The sequence below is a fragment of the Spermophilus citellus genome (genome assembly GCF_964194105.1).
Source record: "Spermophilus citellus genome assembly, chromosome: 19".
NCBI classification, from domain to species: Eukaryota; Metazoa; Chordata; class Mammalia; order Rodentia; family Sciuridae; genus Spermophilus; species Spermophilus citellus.
In genome coordinates this window covers 21,483,375-21,502,982 of record NC_138201.1, presented here as the reverse complement: position 1 = coordinate 21,502,982, position 19,608 = coordinate 21,483,375, and the positions used below count along the sequence as shown (strand labels likewise).

The window sequence follows — 19,608 nt, the reverse complement described above, 5'->3', positions numbered from 1 at the left end:
GGCGACCAGCCCGACACGGCAGAGCTCACCCAGGACTCCACTGTCTCTCCCAAAGGTCCCGGGGGCCCCCTCTAAGGGAGGCCTGTCACGTGGGACGGACAGACAGACAGCGTTCAGAAAACATCTGGTTTATTAGGGTTAGCGGTAGCGTACATGGGTTCCTTTAAGAGTTCCAGGCTGATCCACGTTCCCCACTAACAGTACACGGGAGGGATGTGACTTGAGCCGCGGTGACAGTGACATATCCGTCCATGGCTTGGAAAATGACCAGGATCCTAATAGATGGGTGTTGGCCATTGGCGGCCAGAGGAAGGAAAGCTACTGAGAGATGGTAGGGCCTGGAGGTGGCATGCGGCCAGAGACCTCTGGGGGGGGGGGGGGTCCAGAGCGTCCTGAGGGTGGTGGCCCCTGGAACCTTCTAGAACCTTCTAGAACTTTCTAGAACCTTCTAGAAGGTGACGGGGGGCTGGGGTCCGAGGGAGGCTGCCCAGCCCACCCGTCCTCTCTGCCAAGGGACTGGGGCGTCGCGGGCTGCTGCCCACTGCCTTGCCACCTGCAGAGGGTGACCTTTACCTAAAAAAGATTTTCAGGCCCCAAACCCAGTTCCCTATGGAGGCCCGTGACCTTGGAGGCCCGTGACCTTGGAGGCCCTGGGGACCGTCCCACTCTGGATCAGCGCTGGGCCTAATGTCCCAGTCAGGATTTGGACCAGCTGCATCCTGGGGTCCCCTCCTGGAATCTGCCCTCCTCTCACCCCTCAAGGTCAAGCTCTGGGGGACCCCAGGGGGGACCCAGTATCCCTTCCCACCCCAAGTGCCTCGACGCCGCGGTCCAGGGCAGGACCCTGAGGGCCAGAATGTCACCACAGAGCTGTCAATGCCAATGGTGACCCTGGTTCTGGGCTGGCCCGGCTTTTTGAAAGACAGAGGGGCCACCCAGCATGGGGCACTTCCAGATGTGGCTGATGTGCCACGGATGGAGCCACAGAGGAGGCACGTCCGTGTCCCCTGTCCCCTCTTCCAGGGTTCACAAGATGGTCCCTCATTTCGGGTCATTTTTTTCCCTCTGGAATATTAGTGACTCATGAACAAGACACATAAGTGGGTCCCCCTTGGTGACGCTGTCAGGGCTTCTATGGAAGGACATCCAGGCGTCCAGGGGGAGCCTCCCGGCCACCCCCGGGACTTCTGCTTGTCCCTGCTTGGCTCGGGCGCTCAGCCCCTCCTGAGCGACTGGGTCCCGAGAAGGCAGACCTGCAGCCGTCAGGGCAGAGAGTGACCCTGGGGACACAGTAGGGTCTAGAATCTGCCATGTGTGACCAGGAGGGTCTTATCTCCAAAATAAGCCCCAAGAGAAGGACAGGGCATTCCCGCCACCCCCAAAGAAGGGTCTGAGCCCCCCAGATTCTGAGCTTCCATTTTGGGGATCCTGGAAGGAGGAGAATCCCGTCCCCCAAGAGGGGTCCAAAGGGCACCCCGACTTCTCCCTCGCAACCCCGCGGGGTGTCCCCAGCGGCCGAGCTCCCTCCGAGGGTTCTAGTCGCACTAAGGAGACTTTTGAGGTAACAGCAAGTCCCAAGGTCAAGGAGAAAGCGTTCCCAAGGGCGTGGGGGGATCCCCAGTTATTGCTGCCTCACACGGAGGCCACGGGCAGGGCCAGGGCTGGGGTGGGCACCTGAGAAGCCCAGGTCAGGCTCGGTCCTTGTCTGGGAAAGGTTGGGCGACACCCGTTTAGGCCGTGACTGAGCCCTGGGCGGGGGGCAGGGGGCAGCTGGGTCCCAGCTCTCAGCGCTGTAATTCCCTCCTCTCGCCACCAGAGGGCGCCGTGGAGCCAGCCGTGAGATTCCCAGGGTGGCTCCGGGTGGCAGAGCAGGACCATCAGGCCCAGGGGGACAGCTACTCCTTGCCACTCAGCCACCCATTCCGATAGTCTCTGCTTTAGAATAGACATTATATATCAGATACTTCATCTGCAATACAACTCTCTCTTATAGCATCGGTGACACTAGTGTCCCCAAAAAAAGGCAGCCTCTTTTCTGAGGGGGGAGGGGTACCAGGGATGGAACCCAGGGGGGGGGGCTGTAACCCCTGAGCCCCGTCCCCAGCCCTTATTTTCTATTTTATTGAGAGACAGGGTCTCGCTGAGTGGCTTAGGGCCTCGCTTTGGCTGAGGCTGGCCTCCACCTTGTGATCCTCCTGCCTCAGCCTCCCAAGGCGCTGGGATGACAGGTGGGTGCCCCTCCTGGGCTCTAGTGGATTGTAAATCAGCTGGCAAGGTCACGGGTGGCTGCTCATGTGGAGGAAGTGCCAGTCATTTGCTGAGCCTTGGAAGGGCACGTGAGTCTGCCCCAGGAGCTGGCCTGGGTGGGGACACAGGCCACGTCATTACACGCCAGAGAAAGGCCACAGAGTCATGGCTGGTCAGAGAGGGCCACTGGGCGGGAGCTTGAGTAAGGGCCAGGGGCGGACACTTCTCCGATTATTGCATCTGGTTTCCTGGGATCACCAGGGATCCCTGGGAACCTGGTAGGAGCTGGGAGAGGCGGGCAGAGTCCCTGCATATTTAATTAATTTATTTTTTTTGGTCCCAGGGATTGAACCCAGGGGCACTTAACCCCGGAGCCCTGTCCCCAGCCCTTTTTATATTTTATCTAGAGACAGGGTCTCACTGAGTCGCTTAGGGCCTTGCTAAGTGGCTGAGGCTGGCCTCCAAATTGCGATCCTCCTGCCTCAGCCTCCCGAGTGGCTAGGATTATAGGCGTGCGCCACCACGCGGGGCCCTGCTTATTTAAGAAAAAAAATTTTAATAGAGTCCCTCTGTGGGAATTGCCTGTCACCCTTCTCTTTCTCATTATTACTATTATTATTATATATATATTTTTTTTTGCATAGTGTCTACCCTTTAGGGTAGTTCCAGTGCCTTATAACCTTATATATGACATAGATTTATTTTTTTTAAAGTTAACTGCGCCAGGGGTCCCTCCAATTTGGCGATTGGTTGGTTTTTAGGCCACTCTGAAGTAGCCAGCTCTGATCTCCCTCTGCCCGCTTCCCCCAGGCCATGAGCTGGTCCCTTGGCCAGTGCACTCAGGGCGGGGACCCTTTGGGGACCCCTCTGGGGACAGCCATGGTTACCCTTTGGGAGACCCACATGTTTATTTCGTGGAAGACGGAGTTGGTCACTTCCGGAAGCTCTTTGTGGAGGACGTGGTAGGCACCTTCGTAAATCTGCAATCAGAGGAGACGCAGGGGGGTCAGGGCTACGGCATCAGAAGAGGTGGCAGGTTGTGGGGGTGGGGAGTGGACACAGGGGACAGGAGTGGGCAGTGTCCTTAGGGGCCAGCTCCCTGTGCCTGGAGCATCTGGCTTTCACTGCCCACCCCCACTTTTGTTTGAGAGGGGGGCAGGGTAGGGGACAGGGCCCTGCTAAGCTATGGAGACTGGCCTCCAATTTGCGATCCTCCTGCCTCAGCCTCCCAAGTCGTTGGGATGACAGGCGGGCGCCACGGCACCGCCGGTGGGGAGGCAGGACCTGTCAGCTGGAATGTCCCCCTGGAGCTGGGCTCTGTCCCACGGGGTTTCTGGGTCATGTGTCCTGGGGGCTCAGCAGGGGCTCTGCTCCTCATCTGGGGGCTTCCTCCCAGTTCAGTCAAATAAAACTAGCACATCTGTGTCCCCACCTTGAGAGTCTGTCCGAGGCAGCCAGGGCTGTCTCTTGGGTCTAACAGGCCACCTAGCCAAGCCTCAGGGCCTGTCCCTGCGAGGTCCCTCGTCCACCCGCAGGGCCACCTCCTGCAGACTGTCAAGTGCCCCAGCATCTCTGTGACTATGTCTCCGGCTGCTGCTGGGCCTGGGGTTGCTGGGGCTGGCACCCAGGGAGGTTGGGGACCATGCAGGTCATTGGAACTTGGAAGGGACATTCTCTCAAGACACTGTATTTGTTCAGCAAACAGTGGCAGGATCCAGGTCCTCCCACCAGCCCTCCAGGATCTGATTAGACACACCCACAGGGAAGCCCGCCTCCTGCCACGCCCTGGGGCGGGGCTGTGCTGTGGGCGGGGCTGCACTGTGGGTGTGGCTAAACTGTGGGACAGGGCTATGCTGTGGGTGGAGTTATGCTGTGGGGCGGGGCTATGATATGGGGTGGGGTTATGATGTGGGTGTGGCTAGGTGGTGGGGCGGTTTCTGCTGTGGGCGGGGCTATGCTGTGGGTGTGACTAAATTGAGGGACAGGGCTATGCTGTGGGTGGGGTTATGATAGGGGGTGGGGCTATGATGTAGGTGTGGCTAAACTGTGGGACAGGGCTGTGCTGTGGATGGGGTTAGGCTGTGGAGCTGGGCTACGATAGGGGGTGGGGCTATGAGGTGGGTGTGGCTAGGTGGTGGGGCGGGGCTACACTGTGGGCAGGGCTATGCTGTGGGTGTGGCTAAACTGGGACAGGGCTATGCTGTGGGGCGGGGCTATGATATGGGTGGGGTTATGATGTGGGTGTGGCTAGGTGGTGGGGCGGGGCTATGCCATGGGCGGGGCTAGGTTGTGAGTGTGGCTAAGCTGTGGGACAGGGCTATGCTGTGAGTGGGGTTATGCTGTGGGGCGGGGCTAGGATGTGGGTGTGGCTAGGTGGTGGGGAGGGGCTACACTGTGGGTGGGGCTACGGGCTATCCTGTGGGCAGGGCGGGGCCGGGCAGCCGCTCACCTTGAGAGTCTTGTCCTGGCTCTTGGCTGATTCCATGAGCAGGTAGGCCCCTTTGCTGTCACACAGGCGGTCTGCGGAGCCCTGGAGCAGCAGGAAGGGCAAAGTCAGCTTGGGGAGGGCTCTCTCCACCCGCGAGACAGCGTTGAGTAGTTGGATCCCAAAGCACACTTTCAGCCCCGCCCGGCAGATGAGAGGGTCCGAGTTGTAAAGCTCCACCTGGAGGAGGGGGGGACCAAAAAGAAAAAAAGAAAAGAAAAAGTCACCTTCATTGCAAGCCGGGGCTCACCCTTGCTAGGCCCACATCATTTATTATTTTTTTCTTTTTTGGTCTCGGAGACAACCTCCGGGATGCTTAACCCCTGAGCCACATCCCCAGCCCTTTTCATGTTTTATTTCGAGACAGGGTCTCACTGAGTTGCTAAGTGGCTGAGGCTGGCCTCCACCTGGCGATCCTCCTGCCTCAGCCTCCTGACTGCTGGGATGACAGGTGTGCACCACCACACCCAGCCTCAGCAAGTCAATGCCCTGTATGTGGCCTGAGATGGGACATCTGCCCTACAGAATCTGGGTGAGAAGGCTCTAGAAGTGTCTCAAGCCCTGATGGTAGGCGTAAGGCCACCGTGCTCCTTTGCTTACTTTCCCCAGGGCAGGCTGGAGATCTGCCCTGTGGTGTGGACACGGTTGGGGCAGAGGGCAGCCCCAGGAGAGCCCAGGCCGCCACTGGACTGGGACTCAGGCTCTCCACGGCCACACCTCCCTTCTGTCACCACCCCTTGCAGGGCCTGGGCCAGAATTCCAGATCCAGGCCAAGAGGGGAGCGGCTGTCCTGTGGTCACCCCTGCCATCCTGGATTCCGTCCCATGCCAGAGACTGAGCATCGCAGAGCGGACCATTGGTAAAAAGCCACCCGAGTCGGATTAGCCAGTTCCTGCAGCTGAGCGTGTGACTCCCACCAGCCAAGGCCATCTGTTTGGCAGGCTGTGCTGGGCGGGAGCGGGTCATGGACCTCAGCTTCAGTGCAAGCAGCCCACCAGGGAGGAGAGCTGTGGGGCCACAGAGGAGCCCTGGGCTCAGGATTGCCCGAGTCCTGGTGCCTACAGTAATAGCAACCAGAACACCCTGTGCCCAGCCCGGGGCCAGGACAGTGGGTCAGGATCCTGTTGAGTAATAAAAACAAGAACAGCTTAAAAAGAAAAAAAAGTCTAGTTACACCCGAGCTCTTGCTAAATGCTCAGCCCTAATGTTTGTCTATATAATATCTAATAACGAATTTAACCTCTGTAACTACCTTGACTGAGGCACGGCTATTATTATTATTGTTGTTGTTGGTATCAGAGATTGAGCCCAGGGGTGCTTCGCCCCTGAGCCCCGTCCCCAGCCCCTTTTTCTATTTTATTTAGAGACAGGGTCTCGCTGAGTTGCTTAGGCCCTTTCTAAGTGGCTGAGGCTGGCCTTCAACTTGCAATCCTCCTGCCTCAGCCTCCCTCCGGCCGCTGGGATGACAGGCATGTGCCACCGCACCTGGCTTATTATTCATTTTTTGCACATAAGGAAATTCAGGCAGAGAGAAGTTTAGTAACCCCCCTGTTATGAGTTACCCCAATCCCTGTTTTCTCCTCTAGAACTTTTGATTTTCAGCTGGGTACACAACTCCCCCAATGGAAGACTACATTCCCCAGCATCCCTTGCAGCAGGGCATGGTCACATGACCATGTTCCAACCAATAGGAGAAGAACAGGAGAGCTGGTGGTACCCTCTGGGTCCAAAGCTGGCCCTTCCTGTAGGTCCTTTAGAGAGGGAGTTGGGCTGTGTGGACCCAGGCTGGGGACACACTGGGACGTGTTGAGCTACAGGACGGGTCCCCCTGGTGCTCAGAAGTCACCTGCCAGAGAACTAAGCCCTTTCCCATTCAAGGCACTGTAGTGTGGGGTCCCAGGCCCAGCAGGGTGGCCATGCCCTGGCCAGCTGCCCCCCTCCCATCTTGCTGTGTCCACATCCGGGCTCCTCCAGGGCTCTTGGGGGCTCCACCCGCGCCTGCTGTGAGTCTCGGCCATAGGTCGGGTGTCCTGTGTCCATTTCCTGAAACTGGCCTGAGACTCTGCCCTGCTTGGAGCACCCCCAGTGCACCGGCCCCTTGGGGACTCTGCTCCAGGGTTGAATGGCTCTGGCGGCCCCAGTGGCTTCCTGCCTTGGCTTCCTTTCCCACGTCACGTAGACCCTGTTCTGGGCCTGGGGAAGTAGCTGCCAGATGTGTGGGGGAGAGGGCAGGCCCGAGAAGGAGGGGAAAGGCCAGGGCCCAGGCCCTCCCTTCCAGACAGTGGCCATGCCAGCCCCATCCCAGCAGCCCTTGAGCTAAATGCTCAAAATCCACCTGAGGCCAGGTGCCCTGGCGCACGCCTGTAATCCTGGCAGCTCGGGAGGCTGAGGCAGGAGGATCGCAAGGTGGAGGCCGGTCTCAGCTACCTAGGCACCAGGCAGCTGAGCGAGACCCTGTCTCTAAATAAAACACAAAATAGGGCTGGGGACGGGGCTGCGTGGCCCAAGGCCTCTGGGTTCAGTCCCCAGGACCACCAGGCCTTCCCCAAAAGAAAGGCAAGATCAGAAAAGGTCATAGAGAGACACAAAGAGGCAGAGCTGGGTCCCTCTGAGTCACAGATGTCAAGGGACTTGACTGGCAGGAACAAAAGGGCCCCTCATCGGGCGTCCCCAGCCCTCCTGAGACTTTGCTGACTGGGTGCCCACCCACAGGGTGGCAGGGGCGAGATAAAGACTTGGCCTGACTCTGCAGAAACGCCCAGGTCCCTGTTTACCAGGAGCCCGGAGCCCCATGTTCACATCTCGCTGTCCCCCGAGGCCAGCTGAGTCAGACCAGAAGGGTTGGGAAATAGGAGGCCACCTTCCTGTCTGCCCTCTGCTGGCGACGGTCTCCTTCCAGATAGGAGAGGGTGTCCCCGGGATGGGCCTCTACTCCTGAGTGGCATGTGACTGACTGAATGCGCACTCTTGCCTCCAAGTGACTTTGTGTTATCCCAAGTTGGGGGGGCTCTGGGACACCCTGGGGACAGGCTGTTTGCATAAACCCACCACAAGTTCTGGGGATCCCTTCTAGAAGGCGCTTCAAAAACAGGAAATAAAAATGAATGATCTGATAACTTGATTCTATAGACAGCATATCAAAACATCACAAGGTACCCCAAGACAGGTACAATTTCGGGGGGGGGGTCCTAGGAATAGAACCCAGAATTACTGTACCCCTGAGCTTCATCTCCAGCCCCTTTTTATTAGTTCTTCAAAAATGGCTTAAAAGTTGCTTAGCACCTAAGTTGCTGAGGCTGGTCTCGAACTCTCGATCCTCCTGCCTCGGCCTCCCAAATTGCTGGGATGACAGGCACACACCACCACCACCACCACACACCCAGCTTCAAAGGACATCCCAGCAGCTGGGGAGGCTGAGGCAGGAGGATCGCCGGTTAGAGGCCAGCCTCAGCCACTTAGCAAGGCCCTGTCTCAAATAAAATAAAATAAAATGGGGTGTGGACGGCCAGGGCCACGTGTGCCCAAAATGGGGGTCTCTCTCTTCCTGTTTCTATCCAGGGCCAGGGAGGGGGGACAGAGACGGGGGCAGTTCATTCCATTTGACATTGGGTGGCGACCAAGGATTTGAAGGTGTCCCAGGCCAGAGAACTATCTGGAATGGCATTCGAGGATTTTCAGGGCGGGAGGGAATTTGCTACAGCGTGAAAGACCCCATTGTTAGCAGCAGAATGATGTCAGGAGCCTTCTTTTTTTTTAAATTTTTGGTACCAGGGATTGAACCCAGGGGCACTTGACCCCGGAGCCCCATCCCCAGCCCTTTTTTTTCGTATTTTATTTAGAGACAGGGTCTCGCTGAGTGGCTGAGGGCTTTGCTAAACGGTTGAGGCTGGCCTCCAAACTCATGATCCTCCTGCCTCAGCCTCCCAATCCACTGGGATGTCTGTTGTCTTTAATTTCTGATTAGGGACCCTAGAACAAGGGCCCGAGAAGTGACCTCTTGTTTCCCAGAGCTGCCCAAGAGCATTGGGCCCCGAGGAGACAGACCCAGGCTCCTATCCTTACTTAGTCGCTGTGTGTTTTGGGGGAGGGTGACTTGCCCTCTCTGGGCCCGAGCTTCCACATCTGCAAAGAAGGATCCAAAGACTGACTTTGGCAGGTTCTGAGGGGACCCCAAAGGCTACGGTGTCTTGCATGGAAGAAGAAGGATGCCATCGATTGTCCCCTGGGTGGTGTTGGGACAATGAGAAGGTATACCCGCCTCCCACGGAGCCGGGCAGCCAGGGGCTCCTTGTAACAGGAGGAACAAACACACCAGCAGGAAAAGAGGCATCCAGGAGCAGGCCGGTGCATCCAATGAGCTCAAATCTCCATCCTTGCCCCCCTGGCCAGCTGTGCCACCTTTGATAGGTGACTTGACCTCTCTGGGCCTCCATTTTTCTCCTCTGTGAAATGGGGGGAAGGCAGCTCCCCCGCCTGTCGGGATCCAATCAGACTCCACGTTGGGCTTCCCTCTTTCTGGAACTTGAGGTTGTGCCTTTTGCCGCAGGGAGATTCTGCTTTTCAGAACCATTTTTTCCCCCTTTGTTCAAATGGTCATTCAGAAAGGTCTCAGGTCTGCGGCCGCTCGAGGCTGGCCTCTGGTAAGGGGGACTGGCCCCGGGTGCCATTCTGCTGAGGCTGGCCTCCAACTTGCGATCCTCCCCCTCATACCCCACTCCTTTTCCTGGACACAATAACCTGCTCTTGGACAACCAGTCATCCCAGGGACTCGGGAGGCTGAGGCAGGAGGATGGCAATTTCGAGGCCAAGCCTCAGCCATTTAGCAAGGCCCTAAGCATCTTAGGGAGACCGTGTCTGCAATTAAAAACTAATTTTCTCCAAGGGCTGGGGATGTGGCTCTGGTGGTAAAGTACCCCTGGGCTAGATCCCCAATTTAAAAAAAAAAAAATTTCCCTGAGACTTTTGTTGAAAAGAGTCACTGGTTTTTGACGGAGGTTGCTCGGGTACAATTGCTAGGGGCCACCTTTCCTTCCCACTTAGGAAAAGCCTTTCTGAGAATGAAGCCAGACCAGGGTGGGATGAGAATTGGGGAGAACCAGGGTGGTGAATAGGATTTTTGGATCTCCTGGATACAGCCATGCCTGAAGCCCTTAGTTCTCTTTTCCAATCAATCCTTCCTTTGGCTTAAGTGACAGGGCAGCAGAATGCCAAGGACGGACCCAAACTTGGATTTCTCCAGGGTGAGGGGTTGCTGCCTTCACCTCCACACCGACCCCAAGTTACCCCCTGCCCCCCAGATTTTCCGAAAGACTCTCACCTCTGTCTTGTTCCGGGAGAGGACGCTGGAATCGATGGGCCCCAGGGACATGTTTGGCAGGACAAGGTTGAGCACTTTCGCAGCGAGGACCTAGGCAGGGAGGCGAAATGTGAGTCCCATGTGGCATCGACGCCCCCCTCTTCCTCAGGGACAGGCTACAAGTCCCCTTAAGGACCGCGAGACCCAAATTGCACATCAGCCTCCGTGGATCTCCAGAGTCTCCACCCTGGACTCTGTGGGGTGGCTTTTCCCACAAGTGGCTCCTTGGCTGCGACCTTGAATGATTTGCCAGGGACTGAGCTGCACCCCAGTCCCTTTTTTGGGGGGAGGGGGGTCCCACAAATACCCAGCAGGGACAGAGGCATCCAGATCAATTGGGGATGAATGCAAGCACAGGTTGGTGACCCCTGGATGCACAAGCCCAGGCACACAGTCGGTGCTTCCTATGTGCTCGCTGCACTTGAACCTGACTCGGGTCCAAGTCCTCCTGTCCCCCCCATCTCTCTCTCTCTCTCTCCAGGGGATCTCGAGTGTCCCCAGGGGGCAAAGAGCCCTGGTCTCACATGGTCTGCCTGCAGAGAGGACAGTTTGCATCCTCGGTGACACTTGGGGAAGGGGAGGGGCTGTTTCAAAAGTGAGGTGCCAAATGCTGGGAATTAGAGTCCAAGGGAAGGTGGGAGCCACGGGCAGCGCTGGGGACGCAGCAGGGCGCATGTGCATCTTGGAACCAGCTTGCACGGGCCTGTCGCCTGTCCTAGCAGGTACCCTAACCTCCCGTCAGACTCAGGTGGCCTCCCCCTGCCACAGAGGATGCTGAACCTCCCTGCACCCAGACGGGGCGGCGGTGCAAGATGAGGTGGGCCAGGAGCCAGGAGAAGGCTGAGCGCAGGACTGGCCGCCTCAGCCCTGACCCCGCGACAGAGCAGGAGCAGAGAGAGCCCGGGCAGCGCCTGCTCCATGGTATGGGTCCCACCACCAGATCCCTCATTTGCCAGCCCGTCCCGATTTTGAAGCCCGTCACCTGATTTTTTTGCCAGGACCCGGGCACGGGAATCCTGGTCCATCAAGACGATTTGGTCATTTGCAAAAGAGACACACACTGACCTTCACCCTTGAACCTAGGTTCCTGGTGGGGGTACCACTCAAGCCAAAATGTCTACGCCCCAAAGTGCCAAGACCTCACAATGCGGGCTCTCATGGAAGGGATGGCAGTCTAGACAGTTGGTTTTTAAGAAAATGAGTTCTTGCCAGGTGTGGAGACGCACACCCGTGATCCCAGCCGCTCGGGAGGCCGAGGCAGGAGGATCACAAGGTGGAGGCCAGCCTCAGCCACTGAGCGAGGCCCTGAGCCACTCAGCGAGACCCTGTCTCTCAATAAAATAGAAAAAGGGGCTGTGGACAGGGCTCACGGGTGAAGCACCCCAGGGTTTGATCCCTAGGGGTACCCAAAAATAAAACCCCAAGCCAGAGTGGAGAGCAGGGAAGGGTGTGGAGGCCAGGAGTTGAGGACGGCGGCACCTCCATCCAGAGAGAGCACCGTGGAGGTCGACCAGATGGCCACTGCTCACTTCCCGCCTTGGAAAGAAAAAATCTCCCAGAGCGTCCACCCCTGATCTCGAGAGCCCCATCACCGCTTCCCAAGAGAAGGTTCTGGAAGCCGGACCAGGGTATTGCTCACCCATAAGAAAAGTGGAATCCAAACCATTACCAATCTCGATGTGTTTTCCACCAAGTCTGTGAATATCTTCTGGTGATCCTGTGGGGGGCGGAGAGCGCTTGGGCCCAGCTCGGGAGAGGAGGTCCCCGGACGGGCCCCATGGCTGACGTGAGGTCCCCCACCGACCCCCGGACCCCGAAAGACAGGTGAGGTCAGGTCTGGTGCAGCCACAGAGCTCCCCAGGACGCCAGGTGGACCCAGACCCCAGGTGTCAATCACCCAAGGTCAGCGCAGAGGTCAGGACCCAGGGAGGGTGTCCAGGTAGGAGCCACACCCCAACCGAGACGAGCAGGCAGTGCGATGGGATGGACGGTCAGACTCCTTGTCTATACAATGGGGCTCATCCAATCAGCCTCCAGTGAGGGCTGGGCCTACTGCCCACGGCACTCTCCCCGACTCCCCTTCCGGCTCCTGACCCTGAGAAGAACAGCTCAGACACTTTTCTTGTTGGTCGACTGAACAAGTGACCGCAGCGCTCAAGTGGATGCTCCTGGCCCTTGGAACACGAGAGACACCCACTTACTGGTCCCAGAGTTTTCATGGCGCCCACCACTCAGGCTTCTGCCCCCAAAGGCCTCACCAGGAGGACGGGATTGCCTCGGCCTTCTCCTAAGGAGGTTCTGGAAAACCCACCTCAGCAGAGAAGGCCGGGTCTTCACGCCTTTTATGGGGACCAGGGCCACCTGTGATGCGGCAGGACCCTGCGAGGGTCAAGTCAGACTGACTGTGTTTTCTTTTCTTGGTCCCAGGGATTGAATCCAGGGACACTCAACCCCTGAGTCCTGTCCCCAGCCCTTTTTATATGTTATTTAGAGACAGGGCCTCGCTGAGTGGCTGAGGCTGGCCTCCATCTTGCGATCCTCCTGCCTCGGCCTCCCCGGCTGCTGGGATGGCAGGTCTGCACCACTGCACCTGGCAGGATTTTCCTCAGGTAAAACTACGCCTTACGCCTCCCCGGGAAGAACGGGGCACTCATTCCCAGATGTAGGACAAGGGGTCACTACACCGTTAACTTTCTGGGTAGCTGGTGCGATTATGGAACCACAGACGTCTAGCAGCCGAGCCCAGAGTTATCAGGGCAGGGGTCACAGCAGGAGAGGACCGCCACTCATGGCTGTTGCCAGATGGGTGCCTGGGGAACTTCGAGATCCGGGGCCTAAACATGGACGTGCGCCTGAGGAACTTCCTGATCCGGGGCCTAAACATGGACGTGCACCTGGGGAACTTCCTGATCCAGGGCCTAAACATGGACGTGCGCCCGAGGAACTTCCTGATCCAGGGCCTAAACATGGACGTGCGCCTGAGGAACTTCCTGATCCGGGACCTAAACATGGACGTGCGCCTGGGGAACTTCCTGATCCGGGGCCTAAACATGGACGTGCGCCTGAGGAACTTCCTGATCCGGGACCTAAACATGGACGTGCGCCTGAGGAACTTCCTGATCCGGGACCTAAACATGGACGTGCGCCTGAGGAACTTCCTGATCCGGGGCCTAAACATGGACGTGCGCCTGAGGAACTTCCTGATCCGGGGCCTAAACATGGACGTGCGCCCGAGGAACTTCCTGATCCGGGGACCTAAACATGGACCTGCGCCCGGGGAACTTCCTGATCCGGGACCTAAACATGGACGTGCACCTGAGGAACTTCCTGTTCCGGGGCCTAAACATGGACGTGCACCTGAGGAACTTCCTGTTCCGGGGCCTAAACATGGACATGCGCCTGAGGAACTTCCTGATCCGGGGACCTAAACATGGACGTGCGCCCGGGGAACTTCCTGATCCGGGGCCTAAACATGGACGTGCGCCCGGGGAACTTCCTGATCCGGGGCCTAAACATGGACGTGCGCCCGAGGAACTTCCTGATCCGGGGGCCTAAACATGGACGTGCGCCCGGGGAACTTCCTGATCCGGGGCCTAAACATGGACGTGCGCCCGGGGAACTTCCTGATCCGGGACCTAAACATGGACGTGCGCCTGAGGAACTTCCTGATCCGGGGCCTAAACATGGACGTGCGCCCGGGGAACTTCCTGATCCGGGGCCTAAACATGGACGTGCGCCTGAGGAACTTCCTGATCCGGGGCCTAAACATGGACGTGCGCCCGGGGAACTTCCTGATCCGGGGGCCTAAACATGGACGTGCGCCCGAGGAACTTCCTGATCCGGGGCCTAAACATGGACGTGCGCCCGGGGAACTTCCTGATCCGGGGCCTAAACATGGACGTGCGCCCGGGGAACTTCCTGATCCGGGGGCCTAAACATGGACGTGCGCCCGAGGAACTTCCTGATCCGGGGGCCTAAACATGGACGTGCGCCTGAGGAACTTCCTGATCCGGGGGCCTAAACATGGACGTGCGCCCGAGGAACTTCCTGATCCGGGGACCTAAACATGGACGTGCGCCCGGGGAACTTCCTGATCCGGGGCCTAAACATGGACGTGCGCCCGGGGAACTTCCTGATCCGGGACCTAAACATGGACGTGCACCTGAGGAACTTCCTGATCCAGGGCCTAAACATGGACGTGTGCCTGGCCTGGCTGGGGACAGGGACATCTTGCGACGCTGGCTGCCCCGGATCCTCAGGGACCTCACCGGGGAAAGTGGTTGACATGATTCTCCTCTGGCCGCTGACCCTCAGCCCTGGGGTCTGCCCAGGGAGGTTCAGGGGGCCCCTGTGACCTGCTGCTCGTTATCCACCGACGTCCTGGGCGAGCACAGATCAAGACTGAGAGTGACATCCTCTGGATGGACAGCCGGGGACTTCGCCTCTGTCCCCAGGCCTCGGACACCGGATGATCCCTCCCAGAGACAGAAAATAACCCCACACTGCCCAGGACTTGCTTTAGTGCTTTTGCTTCTGAAATTTTCAGAAAAAAAAAAAAATTCCAGAAATTTTTGCTGTCACCTTCTTTGTGAAGCCAGTTTTTCAACAGGGACAATATTCCAGGGACCCGAGTCCCTGTCCTCATTGTCTCTTCTTCTGGGCTAAATATAGCTCAGCTTGTTGTTGAAAAAGGAGGCTCCATGTAAGAACCAGATGGTGGTGCGATTTGGGGGGTTGGGGGTGAGCAGGAGCCCTCGTTTCAGGGGGAGGGTGCTGGCCATTTTCCACGTGGCTCTCTGTTCTCCAACTCGGTGCCTCGAGTTGCCCACTTTGAATAACTGAGGCCCGGGAGGCTGAGGCAGGAGGATCACAAGTTGGAGGCCAGCCTCTACAACTTAGCAAGGCCCTGAGCAGCTCAGCGAGACCCTGTCTCTAAATACAATAGAAAAAGGGCTGGGAACAGGGTTCAGGGGTTAAGCACCCCTGGGTTCAGTCCCTGGTATAGATATTAAAAATAAATCAACATGGGGACTTGCCCACCTAAGCCTGCCACGTCCCCAGGCCTTTTTTACTTTTTATGTTGAGACAGGGTCTTGCTAAGTGGCGGAGGCCGGCCTCTAACCTGCGATCCTCCTGCCTCGGCCTCCTGAGCTGCTGGGATAACAGGTGTGGGCCCCTGGGCCTGGCTAAACCAATTACTCTCCAAACTTTTAAAATTAATATTAAAAAAAAAAAAAACATAAAAAAGATTCTGAAGTGCTTTCAGGAGTGTTTCAGAGGAGACCAGAGCGTGTATCGAGGGCATCCACATCCCCCCCGGGGGGCAGGCTAGACCAATGAATCTGACGCTGTCCGTCACGATCGCCAAAGACCAGCAGCAGCAACAGATTTCTGGGGTGGGGTGGCGGGGAGAGGAGGGCCATCAGGTCTGGGGTGAGGAGAAATCTCATTTGTCCTGGTTAATCAGAGGAGACCCCTGGTTCCCCCGGGGACCGCCGGCTCCTGATTTGACAAGGTGATCTATTAGCGAGAGTGTCTGTGAGGTCACAGGGCGGGCTCTGCCCAGAAGTGTCACTTCTGCGGGTCAGTGCTGGGGGGGCCCCATGGGAGGCTGGGAGGGGACCTCAGTGCCATAGTCTCTCTGCTACCCCTTCCGTGAAGAGCCCTCTGGCCCTGGCTTTTCTCCAAGGGAGAAACATCCATTTGCTTCTATGTAGGAGGGGAGGCCTCCTACAAGGGAATGGACAGCCTCTGCCCCCCAGCCTCAAATTCCAAACCAGCCCTGGGGAGGGTTCTGGACAGTCCTTTGCCTTTCCCAGCCCTAAAACACTGTCCAGGATCTTTGCACAGAATGCACTTGGCATGCCGTGAACTTCACTGTTCTTCCAAAACCCAAATCGGGGGCGCAGTGGCGGCCCACGCCTGTCATCCCAGCTGCTGGGGAGGCTGAGGCAGGAGGATCGCAAGTTGGAGGCCAGCCTCAGCCATTTAGCCAGGCCCTGAGCAAACTCAGCGAGACCCTGTCTCTAAATAAAATATTTTTTAAAAGGGGCTGGGGGTGGGGGCTCTGGGGTGAAGCACCCCCTGAGTTCGGACCCCAGTACCATAAAAATAAAAATAAAAATCCCATGAAATAGGATGGAACTCGCTCTCCCTCTGCTGTGACCCCCATCTTATCCCATTGAGATCAGAAGCCTTGGATGATCGGGCGTCCTGTAGCTTAATCACAGTCATTATGGGAAGTGTCAAGCAGGGCGCAAAAGCGTCCCTTGTGCATTTCAATGATGAAGTGCTCTGGAGGTGCATTAGCGGTGCAGCCCAGAGACCCCGGTGACGGCCTCCACTGCTACTGAAGAGATTCAGCCAGCAGCGGGGACGTCCTTCAAATGGGGTCAAAATTCAGTGTGAATCAAGTGCCTCGTTCTCTGGTTGAACTGTCAGTTTTCAGGGCTCCCTTTGGCCCAGCCCATTCCCATTTGAGATGGCTGAGGTCCTCTGTGACCTATGGGAACCTGACCCTATCTCTAGGGGCGACAGGATCAGGCCTGTGGATGTGGATTAGAAAATAAAAAAAAAACTCTATTTGGTCCCAGGGATTGAACCCAGGGGCACTTAACCCCTGAGCCCCGTCCCCAGCCCCTTTTTGTATTTTATTTAGAGACAGGGTCTCGCTGAGTGGCTCAGGGCCTCACTCCGTGGCTGAGGCTGGCCTCCACCTTGCGATCCTCCTGCCTTGGCCTCCCGAGCTGCTGGGATCAAGCGGCCCCGCGGAGAGGGGACTGGTTTCCTCTCCTTCCCCAGAAGGCAGGTAGTGTCCTATGCCTTGTCAAGAGAATCCCGGCGACCCCAGCCCCCACCCTGCACGTGCTAATCCCCAACGAACCCATTAGAGTCCAGGGGACAGAGAGGAACTAGAGGGAACAAACACTCTTCTTGGTGGCCATTAGCAATCGCTGAGAATTGCCCTCACTGTGCATTTCCTGTCCAAGTGGGTGAAGGTTCTGTTCCAGAAAATAATAATAATAATAAAAATAGCTCAGGCCTTGCCTGTGAGTGACGGGTGAGCCGACGTGACTTTGGGGACAGATGACACCCAGAAGCCTATTCTCCTTTGCAACTTGGCAGAAAGAACCGGCACAGAGCAGGAAAGGCCCCCCTCTCTCTCCTTTGTTTTTTTGGGGAAACGCAGCAGCTGACTTTGGAGGTTATAGGTCCCCAGGTCCCCAGGGACACAAGGATCCTTGTGCAAACTTTGGCGTGTGAAGCCTGAGGACGAGTGGGCCTTGGCCCTTTGACCCAGCCTCTAGCTCTAAATGCACAGGACTGCATGCACGACCCGGGGGACCGCGGGGGACCGCACACACACCCCCCGGAAAGCCCTTTACCTTGAAAGTTGTTGCAGATTCGGGATTGGCCAGAACCAGGGGTGAGATGAGGACCATCCCGGAGAAGTGGCCCGGCCTCTCCGCTGCTGTGAGGATCACGATGGCACCTCCCTGAAAAGCCAAAGGGGCCGAGACAGGGTCTCGCTGAGTTGCTCAGGGGCTAAGTGGCTGAGGCTGGCCTCCACCTTGCGATCCTCCTGCCCTGGCCTCCAGGAGCTGCTGGGAGGACAGGGGTGGTGAGCCTGTCATCAGGGGCTGGGTCTGCTTACCATGGAGTGGCCCAGAAGGAAGACAGGGAGGCTGGGATAGTCCTTCTGCATGACATCCACGTGCTGTAGCACGTCCCTGACGAAAACGTGGAAGTCAGACACCACCATCCTCTCCCCTTCGCTCTGCCCGTGGCCGACTGCAGAAGGAGCCAGAGAGAAAAGACAGCCCGCTGAGTCCTTGAACCCATCGACGCAGCATCTCATTGAACCCTTTCCAATTTTTTTCAATATATCATCTCATTTAACAGACCCCCCCCCAGGATCAAACCCAAGGTTCTCTGCTACTTTTTTTTTTTTTTTTTTTTTTTTGGTGAGACAGGGTCTCACCAAGTTCCTAAAGCTGCCTCAGATCCTTTTGGAACATTGGAATTCTTCTCCCTCTCTGTGTCTTGGACAGATGAGGAGATCCAAAGCACAGAGAGGTTAAGCAACTTGCCCAAGATCACACAGCTTCCGCATCACCAGGGTGGGAGGACTTCCAAGCCCCCCTTCACCTGGCCACCCTCTCTTCCCCGGTGAGTGACACTTTTGAAGGACGAAGGAAAGGACAGACAGACACAGTTTCAACCTGCCCAGTTTTCTGCAAAACTACCTGAGCCTCAGCATGTCCCCAGGGGGGGCGGAACAGCCCCCAGAGAATGGGGACGCGGGACGGGGGTGGGGGCAAAAGGACAAGGACCTCGCCTTCCTGCTGGAAACTTGGGGCGGATCATTAAAGTCTCCTGCGGCCTCTACGCGGAGGCTGTGCCGTGGTCAGGACGTAGTGCTCCTTCCACAGCCTCTAGGTGCACGGGGTCGCCCTGCCTGGACTGACAGACCCCTCTCAGCAGCCCCCTGTGTTCAGACCCCAAGCACCTCTTTCCCACCAGCCTGTCCCCCAGGAACCCCCAGCCTCCCCTCTGCCCAGCCCACCTGTCTCCCTGCCCGGCCCCCCTGGTCCTCAGCCAAACCTCTCCTCAGCCAAACCTCGGGTTTTCTCTCCTGTGAGGGTTTTATTTCTCCTTTTCAAAACACATTACTAAGTCGGGTGCAGTGGTGCGCACCCCTGTCCTCCTGGCAGCTCGGGAGGCTGAGGCAGGAGGATCACAAGGTGGAGGCCAGCCTCAGCCACTGAGCGAGGCCCTGAGCAACTCAGCGAGACCCTGTCTCTCAATAAAATAGAAAAAGGGCTGGGGACGGGGCTCAGGGGTGAAGCACCCCTGGATTCAATCCCTGGTACCTCCCCCCAAAAAGGACATTTTTCTGGTAACTATGATCCTATTTTACTATTGTCCCATCTAAATAAATTAATAATAGTCGCCTAATATCATTGCTTCTGACCCTAACCCTAACCCTCTCTGTGTGCTGAAGTCGCTCCTTTGCTAATCAGCTAGATTCATTCATTTCCAATTGCATTTGATACCCAGGATCAGTTTCTGTCTTTTTGATTTTTCAAATGGATTTTCTATTCCAAACAGGCAAACATTTATTTGGCTTAAGAGTCAGAAATAGATGAAAAAGATACACAGAGAGAAGTTGGGCTCTGCCCACGGCCTCCAACTCCCCCTTTTTCACTGTGGTTGATCATTTTATTAATCATCTTTGGGGTTCTCCTCCAAGCATTTGTTTTTGCAAAAATAGATGTAATTTTTTTGTATTTATATGTCATCTCTTTCTCTTCGTCCATCCACCCACCCATCCAGCCAGCCATCCACCATCCACCATCCACCCACCCATCCATCCATCCATCCACCATCCACCATCCATCCATCCACCATCCACCCACCCACCCACCCACCCATCCACCCATCCATCCATCCACCATCCACCATCCATCCACCATCCACCATCCACCCATCCATCCACCCATCCATCCACCATCCGCCA

General features: G+C 57.0%; 1 protein-coding gene and 1 long non-coding RNA gene across 4 annotated transcripts in view; both read right to left on the bottom strand.

Annotated features, from left to right (window-relative positions):
- Nucleotides 1-1,329: 1,329 nt before the first annotated feature.
- Nucleotides 1,330-19,608, bottom strand: part of MGLL (monoglyceride lipase) — a 68,457-nt gene continuing 50,178 nt past the window's right edge. For 2 of the 3 annotated variants that reach the window (XM_081276114.1, XM_081276113.1), the window contains exons 4-8: nt 17,743-17,879; nt 17,474-17,584; nt 10,050-10,139; nt 4,697-4,912; nt 1,330-3,227 (exon numbers count right to left, since the gene is read on the bottom strand). In XM_081276114.1, coding sequence (XP_081132240.1) covers nt 3,087-3,227; nt 4,697-4,912; nt 10,050-10,139; nt 17,474-17,584; nt 17,743-17,879 — 695 coding nt within the window. In that variant the 3' untranslated portion in view covers nt 1,330-3,086. Of the gene's footprint in view, nt 3,228-4,696; nt 4,913-10,049; nt 10,140-11,727; nt 11,806-17,473; nt 17,585-17,742; nt 17,880-19,608 lie in introns of all 3 variants that reach the window. The other variant, XM_081276115.1, reaches the window with a different exon arrangement.
- LOC308638562 lies at nt 12,081-13,729 on the bottom strand. The gene is made up of 3 exons (XR_014019873.1): nt 13,482-13,729; nt 13,319-13,355; nt 12,081-12,940 (listed from the first exon to the last, which is right to left on the bottom strand). It is a non-coding gene; the product is annotated as an uncharacterized lncRNA (long non-coding RNA).